Genomic DNA, 26,943 nt, shown 5'->3' with positions numbered 1-26,943 from the left:
ACAAAAACCTTACAACTGTGCATCTACATAAGCTTTTTGAGATCAGTAACCCACATTCTCAAATTTGGTATTGCACAATCAACACACCACTTGTAGCTTTGCAAGAATTTAATGTATCAGCATTTTTCAGGGAGCATAAAATGTTACATTTCTTGTTGATCAAGATGTCTCTCTTTTCAAATACAGTGATTCTGCTGTTAAGGTCTCTATTCTCTAAAAATATTTTTACTGTGTTGGGCATAAAGTAGTACTTACATCTGTTATTATCATACTTGTCTCAAACAATTTTCTAATTTACTCCACCAGTGAACTTATCATATCACCAGTGAACTTGATCATATTCAGTGATTGTTTCTTTCCCCTTATACTTGGAACAGAAAATAAGTCTTCCTCTACCCATTCCCTCTACTAATACCAGCAAACACTACAGCAAAAAATAGAAATAGAATGGTATGTAGCTACAAAACACAAATAATATTCCTTTTAAAGTCTTTCATTTATTGCAACTATCATGCAAGCAGGCTGGCTTACATTAACCAGGAGTTGCTTTCTGCAGTTACGAAAACGAAAAAAAAAAGAAAAAACAGGAAAGATCAATTTTATGCAGCAACTTATACTTGTGTCAATCTTTATATGATTGCTCTGTATTTGCTTATTTTGCATCCGGGGGAAAAAAAAATCAATAGAAATATTTTAAATTCTGGTTTTTTCTTTCAACTAACTTCATGTTTCAACATTAGATGCTAGGATCTCCATTCTCAGAAAGCTTTGTCCTAATTTAAACCAAGTCACTTTTAATTCAGTGCTTGTCCTAAGATACCTAACCACACATTTAGCAGAACATCCCTCTCTGTTGTCTCTCTGAAACTGACATTATAATACAAAACCACAGCTACCCGGCACAGACACTGCAGACAAAAATGACAGCTAAATACATGCCTCCCTTTTGTTTCAGTTAGAAATGTTCTATAGGCATGTTCTATTTCTATAAGCATGTTCTATTTCTTTTTCTTTACAAGTAGTGAAGCCAAGAATGAAAATCAACTTTTATTAACAGTTTTTATTATTGCAAAATGAGAATTTTTCACTTTGGGTTAAAATATTTGACACTGAATGAGTTAAAACATGCAGCCCAATTGTGAAGGACAGTTTCCTTCACCTTCATTTTGCCATCCTTCTCTTCTTCTGCGAAGAAAAACAGTATTAATATTGCAATGACCAATGACTTATCTACACTTTAATGGGATCTATCCTGAGAAAGCCAAACTAAATAAGGATTCTTCCAACTTACGATCTCATTAAAATGTTTGTTGGCAGCAATTGCTGGAGTTGGGTCTGTTACACAACACCATAGTCAGAGAAGAAAAAACATCTTGGGGTACCTGTTTTTCCTCTACACAATGGCAGTCTTTCCAGTTAATCTATTTATTTTGTAGCTATAAAGATTTTTGTATTACTTCAAGTTGTAAACATTTTCTTAAGCTACATACTATATAAAGATACATGGTACTATTATTATTATTATTATTATTATTATTATTATTAACAGAAACACTATTTTCCAAATTTTTCATTTCATTTAAATCCCTTCCTTACAGAAAAAAGAAAAAATTGAAGCACACAGTCAGATTAGTCAAATTGTACTAGTATTACGTGCAAACAAATACTAGAATTTAATATCCACATACTTACTTGTGACCCATTTCATGGGCAATTGTAAAAGCGAGATTCAGACCGTTGTCCTCTGCAATTATACATTTTCGTTTTTCACTGCACATTCCACTCAGGTATGCTATACCTAGGAAATACAACCACCACATTCAATTATTTTTAGTTATCACTAACTTTACATATTATGGGATAATTAGACCCAAACAAGACTGAAACCCAGTCTTGTTGTGGTCAGAGTCATCCTAGTATATAAACAGATATGACAAAGGTTTACCTACTCATTTTGCAACCAGTGGTAATATTACCTCACAGTAATGATTACATGGACTGCAATGTATAGAAAATGCATTCCTTAAAAGCACTGCTCGGTACCTTAACGAGATGTGATAGAACACATGTATGAATGTCAGTACTGCTGTAAATGAAAATAGATGTCTACAACCATAGAGCACAAGTTTGAACAGGTGCTTCCTCTGACAGACTTAGAAGAACAGAGTGCAAAGCATACAGCTGTGTCCCTACACTTATCACTGCTAAGTACTGATAAAGCATTCAGCATGTTAGTGGTTTTAAAAATGTTTAGAAGAGTCAGATGTCCCAGAAGGAGACTGCAGCCTGTCAAACATATTTGTGGAGGCTATAATGCCTCTACTACATAACACCTTAGTTTCCAAAAAACCCAAAGAAGCTTCAGTGGTAGGGTTTTGAGTTCAAGTTCAGCTTTTAAAAGTAGAGTGTCTATAACTGTAAAAGCTTGAGGAATGCACAGCTTAATTTGGGTTTTAGACCACAAACACATTTAGCAGGGACAATAGTCATCACATGTCGTTTGAAAATCTGAAGCAACCAAAACACTGTTTCAAGTGTTTGGCCTTCTTCCCAGGAACTTCCTTTCAGTTGAATGGTGCCCTCCAGTTCAGCATGTTTGCTGGATATTTGCACATAAAGGTCAAGTTTGAAATGTTTGAGATTTGAATATTTGAAGTAATATTTGAAATTTAGTCATAATTATCATTCCAAGTTAATAAGATAAGTCATTCTTTTTACAGTCCAAGTATTTGTCAGTCTGTGAGCACAACACCTCACCCACAAGTAGTAACCCGATCACTATTCTGGCAGTGTTGCCCTCAAAAGAACTGGCTGAAAGCTTTTGGACACAGAACTTTTGACAAAAAAATGTTGTCCAGGACTGAACAAAACAATGATAAATTAAATTTGAATAAGGCAGATTATTTCAACTTTTACTAATTGTTTCCAAAAGAGGGAATAGCCATCTGGGATACAAAAAAAAAAAGCAAAAGGAAAAAAAAAATGTAGTCCTTCAAATGAGACCTTATGCTAAATGTAGGTATCACCAACACGAACTTGAATAAAAATAAGAGAAGAAATGCTCTGAAATGTAATGTTTTATTTCAAAAATGTTATGCTCCAATGGCTGAAATAAAAACAAGAATATTTCTAAAATCATTTTGTGCCTTGTAGTTCCACAACTGTATGCATGTTCTTCTAAGATTTGATGACCAAACTGAAAAAGATAGAAAGACTTTTAATGCTGGAGTTCGAAGTAGTACAGCTGGTAACAATACCGGAAGTGAACATCAGGGTCCTGACTTCAGCCATCATCAGCAAACTTAAGAAGTGCTCCAACAAAATAGAAAAATCACTCTTGCCAAAGACAAAACCCAATACTGCATTTTGAAGTGCTGGGAGTGATCCTTTACTATAATGCAAAACATTCCAAAATACCTTTCTTCTTGTGCCAGTTTTGGCTGTGATAGAGTTAATTGCCTTCACAGTAGCTGGTAAGGAACTATGTTTTGGGTTTGTGTGAAAAACAGTGCGGATAACACAGGGAGGTGCTCCCTGTTGCTGAGCAGTGCTTACACAGATTCAAGGCCTTTCCTCCTCCTCACACCACCCCACCACCAGGACAGCTGGGGCTGGGCAAGACACTGGGAGAGGGCACGGCCAACACAGATGACCCCAGCTGAGCAAGATATTCCACACCATGCAGCGCTGTGCTCAGCAAACACACTAGGGAGGTAGTTGCCAGGGGGCTGATGCTCAGGGACTGGCCAGGCTTTGGTTGGTTGCTGATGAGCAATTGTTTTTAGCAGCATCATTTGTCTTTCTTAGCTTTTACTTATCTCTGTTATTTTCCTTTTCATTATTATTACTATCATTATTACTGTTATTTTTATTTCAATTACAAAACTATTTTTATCTCACTCTATCCTTGCAATTCTCTCCTCCCATTTCACAGTGTGGGGAGAGAGCAAGGAGCTGTGTGGTGTTTAGTTGCCATCTGGAGCTCAGTCATGACAGTGTTGATGGCTATTCTCAGTTGGATAAAACTTACTTGCTGGAATCTACAGAGAGGGAATTCCCAAACTTCCCTCTTCCTGGTGATGCTCAGTACTAACAGAAAACTATGATAATCTCTAGTTTTCTGAAGGAAAAAGTAGTTCCCTAACTTTCTTCTGACCTCTAAAATGGCAGGTTTTCCATACAACAACATGAGTACTACCAGTTCCTGCCACTATCCTGACTGCCCCCCCGTTTACTCCCAAAGAATTATGAATGTTTCAAGTTTTATACCTGTTCTGCAAAAGAGGCAGTCAGCAGTATTAGAAATTTTCAATAATACTCATATATTGATCACATAATACTCACGTAATGCTCATATATATCCTCATATATCATAAAAAATTATTTTCTTACTTGGAATTCTTTGAAGAAAATTGATTATGTTTGAGCTTTATAAATTTGGCAGACAAAACACAAGATTTAAATTTCATTGAGATTGATTTAGATTACTGATTCTAGAAATTTCTGAAAGCATCAAAAGCGATTAATGCTTTATGACTTCTCCCCTACTAAACAAAGTCAACCTCGTGTGTGCCAGCCACATTCAACAGCAACTATGGGGTGTAAATCAGCCAACTACTAGCTGTGAACTAGTTTCATGTCTTGTCTTTGATTATGAATTTCACATGCAGTGAAGAAGAAACTGACTTCAGCAGCTGCTCTTGCTTAGTTGTCTGTGTATTAAGTAAGAGACAGAATTCGTTCTTTAAATATATTTATGTTCACTGCAGCTTCCTGTAGTTTATTAACACATCTGGAACTGCTCCAAGGTTAAATCCACATTAAAAAAAAAAAAGAAAAAAAGAAAAAAACCAACTCCCAAAACAAAAAAATCAATAATCAATGAACAATTGCTCCCTTGTTATGATTAAGATATATCTAGTGAACCCCATAGCCTCAACACACTGTTTCAAATTAAAACACTTAGTATTTGAAAAGTGTTGGCTAGAAATCAGTAACTTCATCTCACTGAAAATATAAGGAAGGATCCAATTATTTATCGATAAAACCTATGTTTTGAAACAAAAAAAAATCTTGATTGAATATATGTCAAATGCAATATATTCAAATTACTTCCCTCTGTGGATAACTTTTTCTCAAGTTAATTCAGAAGAAAATACATGCCACATCAATTAAAAGAGTAAAGCTTAACTTTATGCCTAAGAAGACCCACATAAGGGACTACATTTTCTTATCAAACATGGAAATATTCAAATTAAATACATGCTGCTTCAGAAAAGTAGAACTTTTCCCAAGTGATAGCAGTAGTTTATTACTCCTGCTGTTAGTGCTACCCATAGACATGGGCATTTCATTCTACAAACTATGATAAATATTCTTGTTTGCTAATGAACACCCTCATCAAATCGCCAACCCTCTTGTTCTTTCAAAGGAGGCACACATCTACACCCTCTCTGTTGAAAAGTGCTAGTTCAGCTGACAGGGATGTTACACTTAACCAGTGTAAAGTATCTGAACAAGTCTGTTAGCTTTACCTACTCATTCATGGCCAGCTGCCTGTAACATAAATACACTATCTGTGTTAAAAAGGCTGCTGTCAGCATTCCCCCCAGGAACAAAAACTCCACAGTAAAAAAACCCCAAACAGAATCACATTAAGAGTATGCAGTCAAACTTACAATCATTGGTCTTCCTTACAGTGACCATAAAACAAGTAGGTATGACTCTAATAATGCATTCTAAAAGGCTAGAAAATGGTTCTTACTTTTCCTTTTACAGTGAGCCACTGTAAAAATAGAGCTAATATTCTATAAGTCTAATCACCCAAATTACTTACTAAATTTCTTTTCCTCTTAAATTTCTTTTCCTTCTTAAATTTCTTCTCCTCTGAACTTCCTTGGTTTCACAACACATTAAAGTTTTTTTTGTCATGGTATTAGCTATGTGTTTATTCATAACTTCCAATAGCATGATCTTCATTTGAATTATCACTGATGCACAAAACTCACAAGCCACTACAATAGAAACATAATTTAAAGCCCAAGTACATCTGGCTTTTGATCCACAAATAAATATTTTACAGTAAAAAGTACTTAAAATACATTTAGAATGAACTGGCAAATCAATGGGCTTGTCAGCATAAGAAACCCCATTATTTAACTGCACTTTATTATTAATCTAAAAAATTACATTTTTTAGCAGACCAGATGCTTTTCTTAAGAAGCAAGTGTTCTTAAGAAAAAAGTTTTCCACCAAGCCGACACTTCAAAGTCTAATTAGCACAAGATGTTCTGAAGAGAGTCACAGATGACTTCCAGGAAAAACAAGTCTTGTAAGTTGTCTGTGAATCAGCAGCTCTTAAACATGTTAGTAATCAAAACAAGACAGTTAACAATCAGAAATCTCAAATGCAAAATGCAAAGCCCAGGAATATTTATTTTTCTCTTTTAAAGTGAGACATATAACAGTGAGGACAAATATACCTATACATGTGTGTCTTGCATCTTTACAAATACACATCAATGCAAGACATCAGAAAAAATGTCTTCAAATCAGTTTCTGTTGCATTTTTCCCAAATGTAACATAAATTTTATTCATGTCTTTTGTTATTTTATGATTTATGTACATTTTAGAAAATCCATGCTTTCAGGAGAACATCAATAACTACACTAATTTTTAGGTACTAGTAAGTATGTGATTTTATGTTTCAGAATAGACTATTAAGCTTACTTGTACATCTCGAAACAAACTGCCGCACTTGAATCCTAAGAGCAGGAAAAAAGTCTGAAAATGGAGAGGGTATGTGTATGCCATAGATGCAAAAATAAATTCTGAATGTGTGTTTATACATTTTTAGGTTCTTAGTTCTTGTAATTTCTGAAGAATCCACAGGCAACTGAGATGCTAATATAGGGATGGGATGGCAGAAGTGCTGGAAGATACTAATTTTCTTCTAAAATGAAGCCCACATGGAAAAAATTTCTTCCAAGATGAATACACAGAGGAGACAATAAGTAAATTTTCCCCACTGCCCATTCCTGGCCTTGGCTGACAAGGGACGTACGGATGCCCTGAGCTAAAGGCTGGCTGCATCTCAACTGTCAACTTTAATAGTCAGCAAAAGTACTTATCCTCTGAATTTGGGTATTCCTTCTTACCTGCATCTACTTGGGTCCATACCATGTGATGGCAACTAACTCCAGAGTGTAGTTGCCTACAACAGTACATATTTCTCTTCTTATGAAGATTGCAGAGGGAGTACTCTAACTCAAATACAAAACTCTGTTCATCTATTCAAACTCATTTATGCCTTCCCAGACCTCTGTCAGCAATTGCAATGACCAACTGAGAAGATATAGCAAATTTAGCAACTCCTCAGGCAGAAGCCATCTACACCTATTTGACATCTTATAGCCCACTGCACACCTCACTTACTCTTGTTCTACTACAGTCTTTCAAACAGAAGTGGTTATAGTCAAAAAGACTGTAGTACCAAATAGAGGAGCAACATCATGATTTTTCTGTGGTTTTCTGTTCTTTCCTAGTCAGCCCTAATGTTCTGTTTACTCAGCTGATCATGAGGGCCAATGGGATCCTGGGATGCATTAGGAAGAGCAGTGCCAGCAAGCTGAATGAGGTGATCCTGCCCCTCTACTCAGCTCTGGTGAGGCCACATCTGGAGTGCTGTGTCCAGTTCTGGGCTCCAAGAAAGACAAGGAGCTACTGCAGAGGGTCCAGTGGAGGCCACAGAGGTGACTTTGGATCTGGAGCTTCTCTTTTATGAGGAGACAACTGCAGGAGCTGGGCCTGTTTAGTCTGGAGAAGAGAAGACTGAGAAGGGATCTCATTAGTGAATATAAATATCTCAAGGGTGGGTTTCAAGAGGATGGTGCCAGACTCTTTTTAGTGGTGCTCAACTGCTGGACAAGGATCAATGGCTATAAACCAAAACACAAGAAATTCCACCTCAACATGAGGAAAAACTTCTTTCCATTGAGGTTGTCAGAGCACTGGAACAGGCTGCCCAGGGAGGTCATGGAGTCTCCCTCTCTGGAGACATTTACACCCCACCTGGACATGGTTCTTAGTCACCCGCTCCAGGTGAACCTGCTCTTGCAGGGCAATTGGACTAGATGATTTCCAGAGGTGCCTTCCAACCTAAAAATTCAGTGATTTTTGGAGAACTGCCCCTTATCATTCTCTGATCTCTTTCCTGAGCGGCAGCAAAGCCCTTGATTTCAAACATACAGGCTAAAGTCTAATTTTTTTTCCTTAATATGCATTAGGTGGTCTATACTTCCATCTTCTCTTTCACTTCCTTTTCAGTATCTTGATATCTGTGAACAATTCTTCTTGTCAGTTTTATACTGAACTATCCAGAATGCTTCAAATCGTATGAATGCATATGCAGGCCACCACTACTCCAAATAATTTATGAAGCAAGGAAGCTCTGAACTCAAGGATACCTTCTTCTAGTGTAAAAATTGACAAGTAATTCCCATGTCTTCTTTTAACTTATAAGTCACATATAAAAAATTCTTAAAAATTTAAAGGAAAATATTTAAAGCTATAAAACACTATAACATGGTCACTGAGTACAGTCAGTATACTTTTGAAGTCTTTTAATTGCCCCTTTTTTTATTAAAGGCAACATCACCAAGTGGAAAACTTTTCCATAAAAATATGCACGAACAGGAAAAGACTCAAATGGAAAAGAAAACTGCATAGTGTTAAATGAAAAGCAGAAAGCCATAAATTTGAGAAAGTCACAACTTCCTTTTCTCCTCATTTAACCTTCCTTCTGTAATCTAGAAAGAAAAAAAAACCCCAACTTGAATAACTTGTATATAATTAGTGCTGAAGAGGACCTAAATCATTCTGCTCAGAAGAAAATATGAAAAATTGGATATGAAGTTTTATGTAATAAAAATTTTCTTTGCTTCATATTTTCTCATACTACCAACATGAAAGAAAAACCAAGTGTAACCTTTCTAAGAAGTAACTCAATCTTCTAAGAAATTGAAATAGTTTGATCCATTACTTTAACTTCCTCATGGCATAATTTTCATGAACAATTTTTCTAGATATTTGCTTTGCATGGCATAGAAAATTAATAAGAATCTTGAGCTACATATAAAAATTAAACTTTTGGACAGAAGTAGAAATGTCTATTTTTAGGACTTATGCAATAAGCACTTTCAGTCCTTAAATTATCTGATGAATTATAAGAGTGCCTTATAAGTCTTCATGGAACTGCTGTATACAATCAAGTAAGATGTGACTTTGAAGACACCTCGCTTATTTGGCAACAAAACTGAATGAGGCTCTCTTAGTAAAGGGAAAGCTTGTTACTTAAAGAGCTGGCAACAGGTTAGAAGCTTAGCATGAGAACAGCTCTTACCAAATACAAACATAAATAACTTAATCTTGAGGATATGCTTTTCACTGATGCATTGGACAGACATGACAGACACACTGCTTACTGTGAATGATTATCACATGCCCCAGATCATGAGTTTGGGCCTGCTTCCTACCACAAAACTGTTTATGTACACTAAAAAAACCCTTTGTAATTCTACAAAATGATGAGATGATGACCGTGAACAGTGCAGTACACCACAGGAGGTAATTTTAAGAACTTGCTTTCTGTTTTCCAACTTGTTTTACAATTACATTTTCTGTCAAGGTGGGCAATGTCACAATGTTGCTTTGCAGTCTTTCAGGCTTTTCAACACAGAAGCTAAGGAAAGACTGCTATGAATGGATCATCACAATGACTTGGAAATACGTAAAACAAAGCATACACTTCCCTTTTACTTCTTTACCTTTGTGATCATATACACCACTAGTCCAGACTGACACCTACATTTGTATAGTGCTACAAGGCGCACGTTATGATGGCTGCAACTTATTCGACTGTCTCTGCACTTCTGTGTACATAAATATATACACTTTTCTTTTTCTGCTCTTTTTACCTTTATTTAGTCCAGCTCCCTTTTTTCTTTTCCACATCTGCTTTTCTTAAATAAACCTGTTTATTAAAAAAAAAAAACCCAACCTTTTGATTCTTGGTCAGTAAACCCTTAAAAGAGATGCGGTGGGCAAGGGTGATGTACTTATGAAACTGAACAAAGAATGAAGGGAGTGACTGACCATAGCTGCTGCAAAAAAAACTGAACTCAAGAGGGACTGGAGAGTTAGCTTTAGATAAATGCCTGTATCAGTTCAGTGGATTAACTGCTTGTGTAAATATTTATCCTTGAGTTAATCAAAAGAGTGCGAATGGCTTCTTGAGTTAGCCACCCCAGCAAGGGGTAAGTGCATATGTAGCTCAGCCCAAAAGAGCTGTATAAAAACTGAACAACTGACAAAATGAACTGTGAACAGAGCAATGGGCTTGAGCTGACTTTAACTCACATGTTCTTTCCCAGCACCGGGGGATGTTCAGCATCATGACAGTGAGCATGTGAGGGCCAATAGTGAGACTGAGATTTGTACTGTGATCCCACTGTATATTGTAATGGCTATACAATGGCTTGCACTGATTTCAGTATGCTGCCGTATCATTCTGCTAAATCAAAATCCCACATTAACATCAAATGTCTTCAGATAAGTACATTTTGTTTTAAACATGAAACCCTCCTCATGTGCAATACATAACAGAACCTGGTCAAAGAATTCTGACCCTTGTGCATTTCATTACTCTCCACAGAGGATACTCTTTCAAAGATAGAAGAAGAAGTAATACTGTTCTATACAGCATACATACAGAACTAGCCTTTTCTAAAACATATTCTCTTCCTTATTGTTTTCAGTTTGAGTCAAGTTCTGTTCAGTTGCCAGAAACTAATCTTATGTCAGGGCATATAATAGCTCTTGAAACTGTCAGGAAGCAAGTGGGACCACTGTGAACATCTGGAACACGTAAGTGGTTATCTGTGTTTAATAGTGCCACACAAAACCTTGACGATAGAGGGGTTCTTGAAAGCAAAAATTCTCTGTGAAGTTCTTTGAAGAGACAAATTATTCTTCAGATCATTTAAAAACAAATGTCCCATTTTAAAAACAGATAAGAGGAAAAAAGCATTATGAGACGTCCATTTTTCTTTCTGGAACATTTTTTTAGAAATTAAACACCTGACACATGGGAACAAATCTTCCACGCTTAAACAGCCTGATTAGTGCTGGATGACTTATATCTGGTATTTGTCCATTCAAAAATTTGTAAGAAATAGAAGGCATAGATTTACTAGGACAAGTATTTAGAAAGAGTTAACTTTAACAAAAAGAGAGAACAAGTTCATTTTGTAGCCTAGTATAATTGTGCAAAATGTTTTGGAGGCTTACATACTAAAGCTTCTGCTAGGGTATGACTTTAAAAGGGAAAGCAGGAACAACAGCTTCTAGTCTGAATTCAAAGGGAGATACCTTTGCCAAAAAGGCAAGTGAAATTTTAGTTTTCCAAGAATACCACAGTATAAGAAATCACAATATGAATACTTGCTACCATTAAGAAACAGAAACTGACCTCATTTGATGAAGACAACTCTTTCTAATAATTTGTTACAGCTTTGCTCTCAGATACTTTCTTGCTGCTGCCAGTCGTTTAAATTACCTTTTTTTTTTTTTAATTTAATCACTATTTTAAGCATATTTTTATTAAAAATACATATGGAAAGGTTTGGTCAATTTAAAAATATATTAAATGTCTGGAAGACATTAAAACACCCCAACATTTTCTTTTAAAGTATTTTTTTAAGCAGTCTTATCATTTGATGTCATGGGCCCTGGCTTAAGAAGTAGGAAGCACAGTGCACAGAAACAGCATGTTTATGAAAATGCTGATGTAAGTGTAGGTTTTAGACTTCCATGGGAACTATACAGGGACTTTTAAAGTTACTCTAGTTTTCAAGATCAGTTCTGAGGTAGCCTTTATTTTCTAAATGGAAATTTGACAGCACTTCTGTAACCTTAAAAAAATTGTGCTGGCCTTCAAACTTAAGTGCGTATGTCAAGATTTAATGTCCTCTGTTATTTCTAAATAGAAAAAACAAAAAAGAAAAAATATTTATTGCACTCCTACTTCAATGCAAATGCTGTATGTTTACAACTCTCTCTTGTCTCTGATTCCACCTCTGAAAAAATTTGACTCTCCCCATAAAAAATATGATGACTAAATGCAGCCCTGGAACACAAGATGGTACAATTAGCTGTCAGAACTGCTTCCACTGCTGTGCCATGTGAGTTCACTTTAAGGTATTTTAGAATACTACGAGCCTACAACTCTATACACTTGGATCAAAATATATTAGCATCACAAAGTAAAATTTATACTAGCATTAATTAAGAATTATGTCCAACTAGTGAAAATATTCACCCAGGTGCTCATCTCTCTTCTTGCCTTCCTGACATCGGGATTTCAGTTCTCATCACATTCATAAAATGTGCAGCTGCTAAAGCTGCCCCCATGTTCTGTACATCTACACACATTGCAACACCTTTGAATTCACCTCCTGTCTCATTCCATCAAATCATGTTTTTTCCTGAATATGTTTCCAAGGCTTGTGTAACATCAGTTCCCCTTACTGGTTTGATCTACTCATAATATATCACTGATGCTTTTCCTGCTCTTAAAAAAATTCCAGCCTTCATATCCTATTAAGCTGATTCTCCTGTAATTTAATTTCTGGTGCCTTCTTCCTGGAAGATGGCTGCTACCATCCCATATGCAACAATCCAGTGTGAAATCACTCACATCATTTTCACCCTGTAATACATTATTTAGACCTATTTTTGTTCCTGCAAGAAACAAGACTGTCTTGCTTTTTTTTTGCAACTTATTTTATTATACCAACATTGTGGAAATGACACTGTGTTATAGAAACATAAAATTGTTCCTTGATACACAGGGCTTCAGCACAGTAAAACATTTCCTCATTTTCTGCAACCTGAGTAATTCCTGTAAAACGTTCCTCATGTTTTTATGATATGCTCAACTTAAAAGTGATATGGAAGTGAATATTTAACTGTTGCTGAGATCCCACTTAAAGAAAATATTTAGGACTTTTTTCCCCATTATTTAATGGGGCACTCTCTTTTATGTGAAACAAGGTCCAGCTAGTGGGACTGAAAGTGGTATTAGTCTGTTTTTGCTTTGTTTTTTAGCATAATGTATTATTCTGTGGCCAAAGTTTTTGCAGTTTGTGCCATTTAAGATTTTTGTGTGAAATTATACTTTTTTTCACTGAGAGATGCGCTATAAGAAAGTCACTGATCTTGAGGCTGCTTATAGCAGACACTATTAGCACATCTTCTAGGAAATGTGAATTGAATAGCCAACTGTTCCTTTATACAGAAAACACTGACCAGACATGGATGCACAGCTTAGCTAGCATCTTTTGATAAATGAGAATAAAGGAAAAGCTATCTTGAGAAGGGTCTTCCACTATACCTCTTTTCAGCTAAAATAATTTGATTTAAAATCACTATTTTTATCTGCAGATGATCATCCTGCATTTTGTCTACATTGGTACAACTAAGGCTATGTTGTTTCATGCTGTATTATCACACATGATCAAAGTGTTTATGGTGCCCCAGTAACAGTCAGTGTTAACTGACCAGTGGCACAACCTGATGCACAACTTTCTTCAAGTTCATGTCTCAATGTTCTTGTAAACTGTTTTCAGTTCATAAATTCTTTGAGTTTGTTGGGATGAACTTCTCTGGAAGTCTGAGTTCAATGAAAGCAAGCTGAATAGACTGAGACAATCAGGTCTTTCTTCTTCCAGGGTGCACATTATCCAAAATAACCTTTGAAAAGTCTGCAAGTTGCAAGGTAATTGAGAATACAGCCTTAGCTCCTACTTGAGCACTCTGAGTAAAGCAAGACTTAGCTGATGTTTTATTCAGGGTAGGGTACTATCATCCTGCAAACATAAAACTTTAGTGTGGACTCAAAACAAAACTACAAAAAAAACTTGTTGCCACTTAAATGTCACAAAAGGGATCTACGAAATGGATTCAAACTGAAAGTCCTCCCAAAGGCATTTAAATGAAGAGTGAGACTTGGCCCTACCTCTCTGTTCTTTTCTGCTGACATTTGTGGAGCACTTTTCCTTGTATTTTAACAAGTTAGATGCAGTTGAATCAATCATCTGCAGTTCTCTCCACAAATATGGAGCTCTTCTAGTTTCCTCCTCAGTTAAAGGACTCATATCACTGACCACCACTCCCATTCTTCAAAAAAATGCATTTTTTACATTCTAATTCCATTATACCTTTTACATTCTAATTCCCCCCAATCCCCCCTGTCATATAGTTACAGGACATAGAAACTGATGCATTAGTTGCAAGGAGCTACCTGTCTCTCTTGTTATGAAAACATTTCCACTAAAAAACACTGGCCACAACACTATACAAAGTTGACTATTCATGCAAAACTTTGCAAATACTTCTTCTGAAGGGATAAAAATATTTTATGCAAGCATACCTACCAAGAGCTGAACACACTACTCAGTAGCAGGGGATGGCTAGCTAGAAAACAGGTATTTTACAGCCATATATTTTGAATGCATTTAATTTGTAACGTGTGACAACACTTTTTTTTTTTTCCTTTTTAAAATTTAATTGTATGCAGGATACATTAAGTGAGGAATAATTCTTTATACAAACTAATCCAGAGTATATACTGGTATTATAGCATATAGAGTAACTTATTATTTATGCATGATTATTTACAGCTCCAACCCACATGATTTTACATTTTTTATACAAAAAACCCTGTAAAAGATGAGTAGTGAAGTTATAAAATCCAGGAGACAATGGAAGACATTTTTAAGTGCTTACAGTTGCTTGGAGCTGATTCAGTTGTTCAACCATTTCAATGAATAAAGTGACACAAAACATAATTCACTGTTCAATGCACTGAGAGGGTCACTAAATCACTCATGTTTTTATCTCCTACAATCTGATTAGTAAAAATGGTAAATTTTATCCTGGTGAAAGAATTTTTGCCTAATCTTAAGTAAGCCATGCCCACTTCTGTCCTCTGCTTTCTGTCTCACCACCCTGCCCCATCCTTGGCATGATATCTCTTGTGTACCATGGCAGTCTTTCTCTGAGGCTTCACTGATTTTTCACTTTTGCATCTGGCATGATTAAGTGAAGGATCCGCACATGAAGTTAGAAAGTACACACTACTCAAAAGACAAAGGCAAATTACTGTGATAATTAACTTGCAATTTCCTTCTGTTTTCTTTAACACATAGTAAATATGCACTGTATAATATATGAGACTCTTTTGTCCTTACTTTCGAATGCCTTTTTCTGATGGAAGCAGGAATTTTGTCTATGAAGAAAACTGAAGTTCCAGGTCAAAACATAAATATTCTAAATGCTATTCAGTGTAATGTTAAAGTTCTTACAAATAGTAAGTCTCTCTATAGTTTAAATTCCTTTGGAAGAGCACTTTAAATATCTCAGGTTAAGTTGAAACTAAACACAGAAAAGAAAATAAAATTAAAGATATACCTGGTGATGAACCAGTATAATCTGTAGCAAATGACAAAGTCTCATTGCATTTTCACAGAAGGGATATGAAATTACAAGGGTCTGTGGACAGCACTGCGGCATATTACAGGACCCCTTACTCAAGTCAAGGACCAAATTCAGAGACTGAGCTTGGAGCTGAATCCACTGGGATTTAAACATACGTTAAGAACAATAATCACATGATAACTAGATAAGAAAGAGCACAACTAAATCTTAAATGGAATGTGCAACAGGAATTAGATATGTGTCTAAACTAACAGTTATTATTACAATATAAGAAAAAATGGCATCTAACCTCAGAGGTATTTCAAGACGGACACTACCTGAAAGAGTTGATTTCTTTAGTAACTGAGGAATGATTGCACTTTTAATACTATCTTAAATATACCACATTTATTTTTTATTAAGAACTATTACATAAATAAACAACTTTTATACAAATAAATAATATCAAAGACAACCATACCACACCAACCACACCAACACTACCAACAAATACACAAAATTATTCTGCCCATCAAATGAGCAACATGTTTCAGCCTCAAAAATTCCTTGAACTAGAACATCCAGAGGCTAATGGAAGTTCAATACTGAATGTCACAGATTTTCCCAGCTCTAACATTTACATAGATTTCATTGTAAACTTCTGAAACTGTATGTAGACATAAAAATTAACCTTCCCATTTTCCTAAACACACTCAAAGGCCCTACTGCTTTCTAAGACAAACTGTTAACATGTACTTAGTAAGAAAGCAGTAAGTGATCTCTGTAGTATAATCTGAAAAACAAAACAGAAAATATCTTTTTCCCATTACTTGCAGCTCTCTAAATGCATTGGCTAACTACTTCAAAATAAAATACATTCAAATAAAGAAAAAAATTGAGTTGCCTGCACCAAGCCCTTGATCAATTTTTTAATGAAGAAAAGACTTGTTTTTTAAGAATGGTAAGTGTTGCTAACTAAAAGCTCAGTGATTATGAAATTGCCATCAAGAGTCCATTCAGAGAGATTTATTCTCTGTCGCCCTACTACTGTTGAGACTAATTAAGCTTTAAACACTTTAAATAAAGCACTGGAAAATAAAACAATCTGATGTGTTGTAACCTAGTTATTTTGTGTTTGAGTTACAACACCACTTGAAAACAAAGGTTTGCATATCTCGATGTGAAAACTTATCTCTCTGGTCTCAGTGGAGTGAGACCAATTCACAAGACAAATGCACTGGAGTGAGACCAACTCCAACTCAGTAAAACAACAGGCAAGCTAAGATAGGACTGCATCCTAAGAGTTTTGCTGGAAACATGAAGCTCAGTAATTTTTAGAACTGTATTTCATATAAGAAGAATAAAGTTGAGGGTTGTAATAGCAATGTATGGACTTGATGACTGAACACATGTATTGCAGTCCCACATTCTGCTTTTCTGAGAAACTGCACGAAGCATGCATAATTCATTTGATGTTTTATGACATATGAGGTAAACTAAATTCTATTTACTTATTTTGCTTCTGTTTTTTACATTTATTGGAATTCACAATTAATTAGGTTCTCTTTTGCTGTACTTATGGACATGCAACTCACTGGCAAAAGCAAATTTTATTCTGTAGGCTGTAGAAGTCAAAACTTTCCAATGATTTAAAAACAAATCTTGTGTATTAAAGGTATTTGTATACTAGATACACTAGACTATTGTATGGATATCACTTCCTAGGGAATTTTTGCATTTCTACAGAAGAAAATCAATGTTCAGAAGCCCCATGTGAACAATAGAGCTACTGAGGCATTTGCAGGTACTGACTACACATCTGAGCTACAGTACTTTTCTTTCAAAAGAAACAAAAGTCCAGGAATTATAATTGAGTGAGATCTCTTCGGCTAGCTTTTTCACAAAAGCACTTAAATCAGGGTCCTGCTGTCACTGTATGAGATGTTCCTATCTATGCGAGTCTGTGAATTATTAATATCATGATCTTGCTGTAAAAGAGAATGTTGTAAGAATGCAAAATTGCATGCATTGTAAATTTTATGTGAATGACTTAGATTAGATTAGACATTGGAAATCTCCTGCAGATTAAAAGATGAGTCTAGTTCACTGAATGTCAGCCATCTTACTGAAAAAAAATTATCTTTTCTTTACACAGGATATGTTTAGAGTACCTTTTGTTCAGTGGGGCAAATCAATTCTGTGGGAACCCAGAGTGCAGAGAATATTTCTCTGCCTGTTTTGAGGGGTTTCACCCCCCTGAACAACACAGCTTTTGACCTCCATCCATGGAAAAAACTGCCTACTATCAGACAAGAACTAGAAACTACACTAGTGTAAATTAGGTGATAGACTACTATGTAAGATTGTCAAAGGGTGAAAAATTTAGAGGTTTTGGGTTTGTTAATGTAGTAAATAGATAAAAGCAAAAAACATCAAAATGGAGGATTGTTGTTGTTCTTCAAACCTTCTTCTTCTTCTTCTACTACTCCATATTCCGCAGTAAAAGTAGTTTGGGATGATTGGACAAAGAATTCCACAGTTCCTAGCTGTGTTACTAAATAATTGGCAGAAAAGTAAAAATAATGTACGTTTTTAGTAACCATTGGTTGATTTACCTTTAAAAAGGCCGTGTAATCTTGATAATCCAGCTTTCTCCTGCATTCCCTGCTTTGTGCTATGTCTGGATCACACTAGTGACTGTTTCTCTGATAAGACTTAATAAACAACTATCAAGAAGCAGCGAAGGCTGAGAGTCCCCGTTTGTCTCTGGAAATCAGTGTCAAATTCAGAGAGCAAAACTCAAAGTTTACAATGCTTTTGCTGTTTTTGCAAATTTTGTCTAGCATCAAGCTTGGAGATATGTCAGAGAACATTTAAGACCTAGGAAATTTAACAGACTGCAGTTATGCCTTTGCTGGGAGAAAGTTTCTGTAATTGTTTCTCACCATCCAGTCTGTCATTCAACTGCCCTCTTCCAACTCTGAATTCCCCATGGCACCAAGACCAGTAACATTCACAACAAAACCAAGCAAATTAATTACACTAGTGATGAACATTTGAAAAAATCACTGGCGTACATAGCTATGTATGGGTAACCTCAGTCAACAGAATTTTAAAATGGTAATTATTCATAAAGTATTCAGTTACTTAAAACATAACACTTTTCACCAATATCCAACTAGACTGTGTGTAGTGCTGAAATGTTAAAAAACCCAGGTGTTAAAAAAATGTTACAAAACTCATCTTTCTAACCTTAACTGATTTCATCCTCTCAGCATGCTTCCTACACTTCCATCTGCAAGACTGACTGTACTCTGCTATGTACAGAGCAGAACCTATACATAGGTTCTATATTCCATCCTACATGGAAGTAGTCAGGGACCACGCCCTAGTTTCAGCTTTCTTGTGGAGACACCTGTTTCCAAAAATGCATGTCAGCTTTAGGACATATCATAAATGACAGGCTCTGGGATTTTTGGATTCCTGTTTGCCTTGACTGATCAGAAACCTTCCTCTCCCCAACAAGTGAATAACCTTCAGTCTTGATTTGGAACTGCTGCAAGTGCATACAACACCTGAATAACCTACAGCATTGATTTGGAACCGCTGCAAGTGCATTTTTTCAATAACTGTGACTCAACAAAAGAGAAGAAACAAGCAAAAGACAACGACAAACAATGACTAACCCTGCCAACATGGCTTAAGCCTCAAGGGCTCCTGTTCTACATCCCACAGGTACTTGAACTGGGTTTGAATTAGCAGCATCGAGTGCCCACAGCACACAGCTCAGCATGAGGAGGTTCACCGTGATTCTCAACAAACTTTTACCAGCTAGTTAGGCTAAGAGCAGCTGCATAAGACTACAACAGAGAGATAGTCTGGATAAGAGGAGGTATGCCAGATGACTGGATTCAGATGAAGAAGTACAGGGAAAGAGACTTCAGTTTACTTCTGCTGTGCTGCTGCCTGTGTTCTGTGCAACTTCTTTGGCTGCCTGTTCACTGGTAACTGGCCCTAAGCATTCAGCTTCAGTATTTCTGGCATTAACCCTCACTGGACATGGATAGTCCGCCCAATTCACTATTTCTATCATATCTCTTAATACGTAGGGCTGGTCTAAACCTTTGTCCCTAGGGGCAAAGCTTGGAGGAAAATTCAGAGCTCTTTGTATTAAAGATATATAGCTTTCATATTAGGAAAGAAAAGTAAATAAATCTGTCTTTGGTATTTTTCTAAGTTGGATGGAAAATTTATTCTTTCACTTCATTTTGGTTTGTGGTCTTTATTTCATGGATGTTTGTCTGATTCCTTACCGGTCATGATTTGTATTCATGCCATTGAGTTCCTTTGCAACAGTAAAAAGATCTGATGGCATCTTAATTTTCTGCTATTTTTTTGTATCTGCAACACTAGCTGTTATCAAATTTAGAAACTTTTAGTATACTGTATTTATGCCCAAAACCAATCTGACAATTTTTTAGAGGAACTGTGTTTAGAGATTGCATTTTATTGGAAAATGCCTTTTAGCAAACAGTTTAGATAGAATCAAATATTCTTATAGCTGTTTTTTTAACTGAAAATGGTTATCTAAAAATCTAAACCAGAAACAGTCTGATTTTCTGCAGATTAGCAGGGCATCAAACTGATGCCAACATAAGACAAGCATCATTTTACTATCTTTCCATGCCTGTAACACTGCACTCTAAGAACTCGCTATTATAGTGTTTCCACAGAAGACATTAGCCAGCAGCAAACAACAAATCTAATCAAGAAGTATGCCTCAGAGAGTCAAAACCTTCATTGGTGAAGTGGAAACGTAGACAAGAGGAAGGGAAATTCAAATGTGCAAACACTCGCTTCAAGAAACTGTGTTTACTTGTTAGTCTACTTGTTGAGAAAATATCTGTTTATTTCCATCTCATAAAGGTTTGTGCAATTTCCCAATAACAATTTGCCCTATGAATCATTGCTCATCTCAGTTACTTCAATATAATACCAGAAGAGTCACACACAAGAAAAATACAACGTGTAATCCCCAGTTTACATTTTGTGTTGATTCTATTGCAATGGACTTAATTTTCTGAAAATCGACAGTTGAATTACTTCTTAAATTTTTTAGAAATTCATTGGTAAATCAACACTCATAATTTTACCTGTCATCAGCACACGAAAAAGATCAACATTCCAAATCACCACAAATTCAAAAGGTAGTTTCCTCTGACTAAGTTAACAAAGCTTGTTTGAAGGAGAAACATGCTATGATCCCAAAACCCAGTTGCCTTCTGGGAGAAAAGAACCTTGAGCAATTACATATCTAAAACAATCTTCTCATTAGCTAACTTAATTTGTATAAAAACATCTTCATATTTTTTGACCCTCTGAGAAATCCTCTGTTGTAATCCTCTGTTGTTACGTCCCTAAAAACAAGTCTGAAACCTCTCTTAAGCTACAGATGAACTGTGAGAATCACAAGGTATCACTTGATATCACTTCTGTGCAGGAATAAGGGATGGAAAGCATACACATGAGCAGAAGAGGAGGGGCAAAAAGAAAAAAGAATGCTGCAGCCAACCAACCAACCAGAGGAAGCTCAAGAACACTTGGATCTGGTCAATTTTTAGCCTGAAACAATTGCTTTGTGGTTCTCCACCCAGAATGAATTTGACAGTGGCTGCAACAATTGATAATGCTGAAATCAGAATATCTTAGCTGTAGTCAATTGACCTGGGCTGACTGATACCACATGAGAGTCTATCTTAATGTTTTACAGAAACATGAGATTAGATAAGGAAGGCATTAATCTGAGTTACTCTGGATTTATTTTATGAAGTAAGAAAGTTGAGGGTTTAGTCAACTCCCTGGCTACATCAGAGATTTCCAAATATTTCTAGCAATAGTGAAATACTTAGTATTGAAAGGCATAAAATAAATACATTCTACTTCCTAAACTTAACACACTTTGGGGAATCAAATAAAATTCCTGAAATAATTCTTCTCTTTCTGCCTACTTTGAAAAAGTATAAAATATGAAGTATAAATGATTTTGGAATCACGGAATGGTTGGATGGGACCTTAAAGATCAGCTAGTTCCAACCCCCCCCAACATGAGCAGGGACATCTTCCACTAGATCAAGTTTCTCAGGGGCCCATCCAACGTGGCTTTGAACATCCACAACTTCTCTGGGCAACCTGTTCCACTGCTTCACCACCCTCTGAGTAAAGAATTTCTTACCTATATCTAATCTACACCTGCCCTCTTTCAGTTTAAAACCATTTCCCATTGTCCTGCCACTATCTGCCTGCATAAAAAATCCTCCTTCCTTCTTTTTAATAAGCCATCTTCAGGTACTGGACCACAGTGAGGTCTCCCTGAAGCCTTCTCTTCTCCATGATGTTTGGTCTCCAAGAGAGAGATATTTTTTTTCCCAAGTAAGAATTTAACATTTTGATAATCAATCCAAATCATGGTTTTTATCATTATATAAAAAAAAAATCTTGTATTTGTCCACCTTAAATGCTTTCCTGAAGGAATATTTAGAAGATTATCTCCACATATTTTGTTCAAAATCATTAATGAAATACATTTCAGTATATTTCTAGGGAGATTTGTCATATGGTTTTGATTTTGAGTAAACATTTTTTTCTGGTTAACAGAGTTCTTGGTTAATTATACCTTTAAACCATTAAATCTTCATATAAATCACTGTTATTTTACACGACAATGAAAAACTACTTACTGAAAAGTGTATAAGTTCTGTACTTTCTGTAGAAGAAGACTGGAAGTACAGAAAAGTGTGTTATTTGCCACCTAAATATATGAAAACTTTGTCTATATAACAGAATACTGGCACTTCCTCTCTCTGGCTTAAGTGGATACTCATGTCCAGTCTGAAAACTGTGAGTCTTGGCATGTAATGACTAAACAATAAATCCAGGATTTGTCTGCTTAATATCCATCACTGGAAAGAACTACTATCCAACATGACAACCCTTTCCAGTAATGAGGTCTGTCCTGTACATGCTCCCTTCTCTTGACTTTCATTTCTGGATTGTGTAAAGTGCTACAAAGATCACCTTGACTGCCTCACATACCTGTACAGTTATATTAATATTACAGAGATAAATGTATTATTTCTCTCTTTATGGTAGAGAAAAGTCTGTACTGTGCATTCTTCTGGATTTTTTGAGGTGGGGGAAGGTGAGGCAAGGTCTGGACACTGGGGAGTCGTATAGGACATTAGCATTTCTCACTTACTGCCTTTGGCAAATTCTGTGATTTGCAACAAATCTCTGGAATGTACTGTCTCTTTTTGCCTCTAAACTTGTTGCATGAATATAGGAAGATCAAATTGCCCTTCAATTGCTTTCAACAAACTTTTACTCATGATCTAATCTAAAATCTTCTCTTTGGTTTTCCTAGGGGGAACAAAAATAAAAGTGAAGATACCAAAATGAAACCACATTCTACATGTAATTTCAACAGCTTGGCATTATAGACCTGTTATCCTAAAGATAATTGACATAATATATCCACACCAGTAAGATAACTTAAAAATTCTCTTCAAGAAGAATGTGCAAAGTTTTTCAACACTCTTCCTTAAATGAGCTCCAGAATGGTGGACAAGAGCCTCAGAAAATTTTCTTCTCAACAGTGAGCATGCACCCACAGTACTTTAAAAATTCATGGAAGAAACAATACCCTAAATCTATGGAAAGGTGCTATATTCATCTGGGAAAGTAATGATTGAAATTCATAAAATAAATGATGAAATATAAGGAAAAGAATGACCTTTGCTTTTGCTGCACAACTGTACCTATATGGAAAGAACTATACATACAGTTTCAATTCCTGAAGAAACCTCTGAACAACAACACAAAGAATGGGAAAGTCCACAAGAGCCAATCCACAAAATGCCAGGTCATTCAGTCAAGGTCTCTACTTCATTTTGATTATCACAATATTAAGACTGCAAATTCTTTACTTCCTGTGCACTTAATAATTAATAGACTGCCACATTTTCAAGTTTCATCCCAGTGTCTTCACCACAGAACCGTTAACGACTGATACTTGAGTCAGTTTAATCTTATTCCATTTAAAATTCTACAGACAAATTCAGAGATAAATGGTCCTCCTATTACCTCCAAGATTCAGCCAAAGAGAAAATATTGTTCAGGGAAAATCCTTGAATATATTCAATTCAATTCTGAAATTCAGGCAGCAGCCTATCCTGATTTAGATATACTGGAAGTACTCCTGATTTAAATTTTAGTTTAAATCAACATAAAATGATGAAGACTTCTTGTCACATTCCTTCCTCTTTCAGCTGGAAGTAAATATTTTTGGACTAATAAGTCAAAAATATATGCTTCTAAACACAAAACACTCATACAAAATTCACCTAAGACTAATACACCAATTAGTGAAAGAACACTATGAATTCTTAACCATTTACTGCTGTGAAACATATTCCATTCTTACTTAGAAGGCTTTTTTTATTGATATCCATTCCACAGACACACTCACAGAAATCTGGGATACAGCAGTAAGAGAAGAAAGACTAGCAAGTAGTGAGGTAATACAGTTTACATAAGAAATCTCCTCAAACCTTTGCAACTGAAATGAAACAGGAAAAAAATCTACTTCTTCTCTACTTAGGAGAGAGCACAAGTATGATATAATCCTAATCTTACTGAAAAAAAAATTAGGTTCTGATTACTTGTAGTCACATACAGAACTGTTAAACACTTATATTAGCAAATTGAAATTCTTTGTTAAGAACATACCACGACAGCCTTCAATTAAGGTAATGGCGTGTTTTCAACCAGAATTACAACTGAACAGAACAACTGCTACTTTTTACTACCTTTTCCACCAGACCTTTACACCGAAAAAATGTCTTCCAAAAAGTGTGTGAACTACATAAATGTTTACAGAAAAACTCAGGGCAGCCTGCACTCACTTTAACTGAAGATATCAGAAGATGCCTTTCACAATAGCTCACATCCTGTATTCTTTTGAAGAAGTTCATAAATACATAGTTCATAAACACTGTATCATACATTAGATTCTTATGGAGACTTCTTTTATAAATCATAAACATATGGTAAATATCACACCAAAGATAAATCCATTGCATAAAAAAAATTTATAAACACATCTTCTTAGCTTCATATTCATAATTAAAACTAGTAAAACAATTTTCTATTAGTGAGACTAAAAAGAAAAAAACTTTAAAGTTTGCTCTATGAAAGAGACAGAAATATTGTACTTAAACACAGTATTTTTCTAGAAGCATAAACCAATCTAACAATATTATCAGCATTTAAGATGTATTTTTCATTTTAGTTAGTTACTGCTTTCCATCACCGATTTTGCTGTCACCTTTTAGTATCACATTTCTATTTATATAACACTAATTTTATTAAGTAGTTTATACACAGTCTCTTATGTTTATTTACTTACCAACAGTATCACATGGTTCATCCTTATGTACACAGAAGTCCTTCCTAGAATTCAGGGGGAAGGGGGGGAAAGGAAAAATGTTAAGCAAGTCAAGCTGTTAGACGTTAACAACTGTGTAACCTATTTAGAAACATTTTTTACGGCTCAATGAATAAATACAGAACACTATTATCTCAACAAAGAACAAGAGGAAGCAAAGGCCAGGATTACATAGAGCACTTAAACTCCAGCTTATTCTCAGAACAGATTTAAGAGTAGTCAGGTGACATTACATGTACCATATATTCAAATTGCATTACACCTGATTTCTAGGTTCTTTTGGGTTTTGGGGTTTGTTTGTTTTTTTTCTGTTTCTGTAAGTATCTTGAGAAGCAACAACTCTAAAGCTAGTCTTTCTAACGTTTGAAATGAAAACATTTTCATGCTTAACATGAGATTCAAATGCAGCATTAAATCAGTGATAGAGTCAGAAAGTTTTTATTCTAGCAAGTCAATGTTTAAAAACACTAATAGGAATATTACAAGAAACATTTTTGCTAGGGCATCCCCTTATAGTAGTGGAAGACTTATAAAAATTAACTACCCTATCGCCAATACATATTTTAGTCCACTCATAGGTCTATAAATAAGACTGCTCTATTGCATAAAGGAGAATACATATTTCAAGTGTATGGTAAACATCTGCTTGGGATTCATTTTGATTTCACATGTATTTTACTTCTTCTCAGAGGCACACAAGTTACTAAAAGAGCAAAGGGAAAACTGCTTTTTACTGGAGTGTTTATGAGTAATGTTAATTTTTTATTTTAAGTTAAAAAAGAGTTGCTGAGGTATGCATGAACTGGAGAGGTTGGGAGGGAACCAGTGGGGAAAAATACAACAAAAGAACTCCAGGTATAGCAACCCCACAAATAAAGAAGTTCTGTTTTTCTGCTGTGCCACAGACTAAGTCTCTCTGTTTTTAGAGAGAAAGACAATATGAATCAGAGAAATTTAGTTTTTATATTCTGTCCACGAAGGCACATAGATACACACATAGATTGATAATGATAAAGATACACATACAGAGAAAGACCCATTTTCCAGGAACAAAATGCAGGAATTGTTTGGTGCTTGAAATGAAAGATACTGACACTTATCTTTTTTACAAATGTAACTACTCCAAGAGCTGTTTGTTTGTTTCCCACAGACTGTTTCTACATAGGGATTTAGACCCAAAAGCAATTTCAAGAGGTTGGCAAATTTCTGATACTTGTTAAGGGCCACACAGATAGATACATGGGGTTATATAGCTTTTAATTAACCAGTCGCCACTGCCAGATAATTACACAGTAGAGAAGAAGAGCAGCAGTGTTATAAATTAATAAAGTTGTGAGTAAACCAATAAGGATGCTCTGGGAATACACTCAAAAGGGCCCGGGAAATGAGCAAAAGGTGGTGAACAAGAAACTACAATCAGATACACAAGAAAGTTGTTTAGTTTTGTTTTTTTTAAACCTACAAGAAATTGCATTAATTCACTGCATTGTAACACAATTCTTTGTTTTGTGCTATGTGACACAGGGGACTTATTGTCCTGTTAAGCAACATGACAGAACGATTAGAAATATGGGACTTGTGGTGAAGCAAGAGAACATGTGTAAAGACAATCTAAGGACACTGATTGCCTTCCACGCACACCCACCCAACCACCATAAATATTAACTGATGTAATAACAAGTAAAAAAAAAAAAAAGAGAAAATAATAGAGCATACCTTCAAATGTCAAAGAATACCATGTTACATTTTAAAACTGGCAACATCCAAGAGGTTTCTGCCCATGTAATAGCTTTGTTCTCAAATACTCACTGAGCTGTTTTTGTTTTGTTTTTAGTTCTTGGCTGAATCTGACTACGATTATGTTGTGCATTCAGGGTTTCATTATGGGACTTGGGGGAAATGGTAC

General features: G+C 35.5%; 1 protein-coding gene across 1 annotated transcript in view; it reads right to left on the bottom strand.

Annotated features, from left to right (window-relative positions):
* ADAMTS19 (ADAM metallopeptidase with thrombospondin type 1 motif 19) overlaps positions 1–26,943 on the bottom strand; it is a 136,443-nt gene that overhangs the window by 64,472 nt on the left and 45,028 nt on the right. The window contains exons 7-8 of the mRNA XM_032096782.1: positions 24,999–25,042; positions 1,693–1,798 (exon numbers count right to left, since the gene is read on the bottom strand). Coding sequence (XP_031952673.1) covers positions 1,693–1,798; positions 24,999–25,042 — 150 coding nt within the window. The remainder of the gene's footprint in view (positions 1–1,692; positions 1,799–24,998; positions 25,043–26,943) is intronic.

Source organism: Corvus moneduloides, chromosome Z (genome assembly GCF_009650955.1).
Source record: "Corvus moneduloides isolate bCorMon1 chromosome Z, bCorMon1.pri, whole genome shotgun sequence".
Taxonomy (NCBI): domain Eukaryota; kingdom Metazoa; phylum Chordata; class Aves; order Passeriformes; family Corvidae; genus Corvus; species Corvus moneduloides.
The sequence above is the reverse complement of the archived record's forward strand: the minus strand, read 5'-3'. Positions and strand labels throughout refer to the sequence as shown.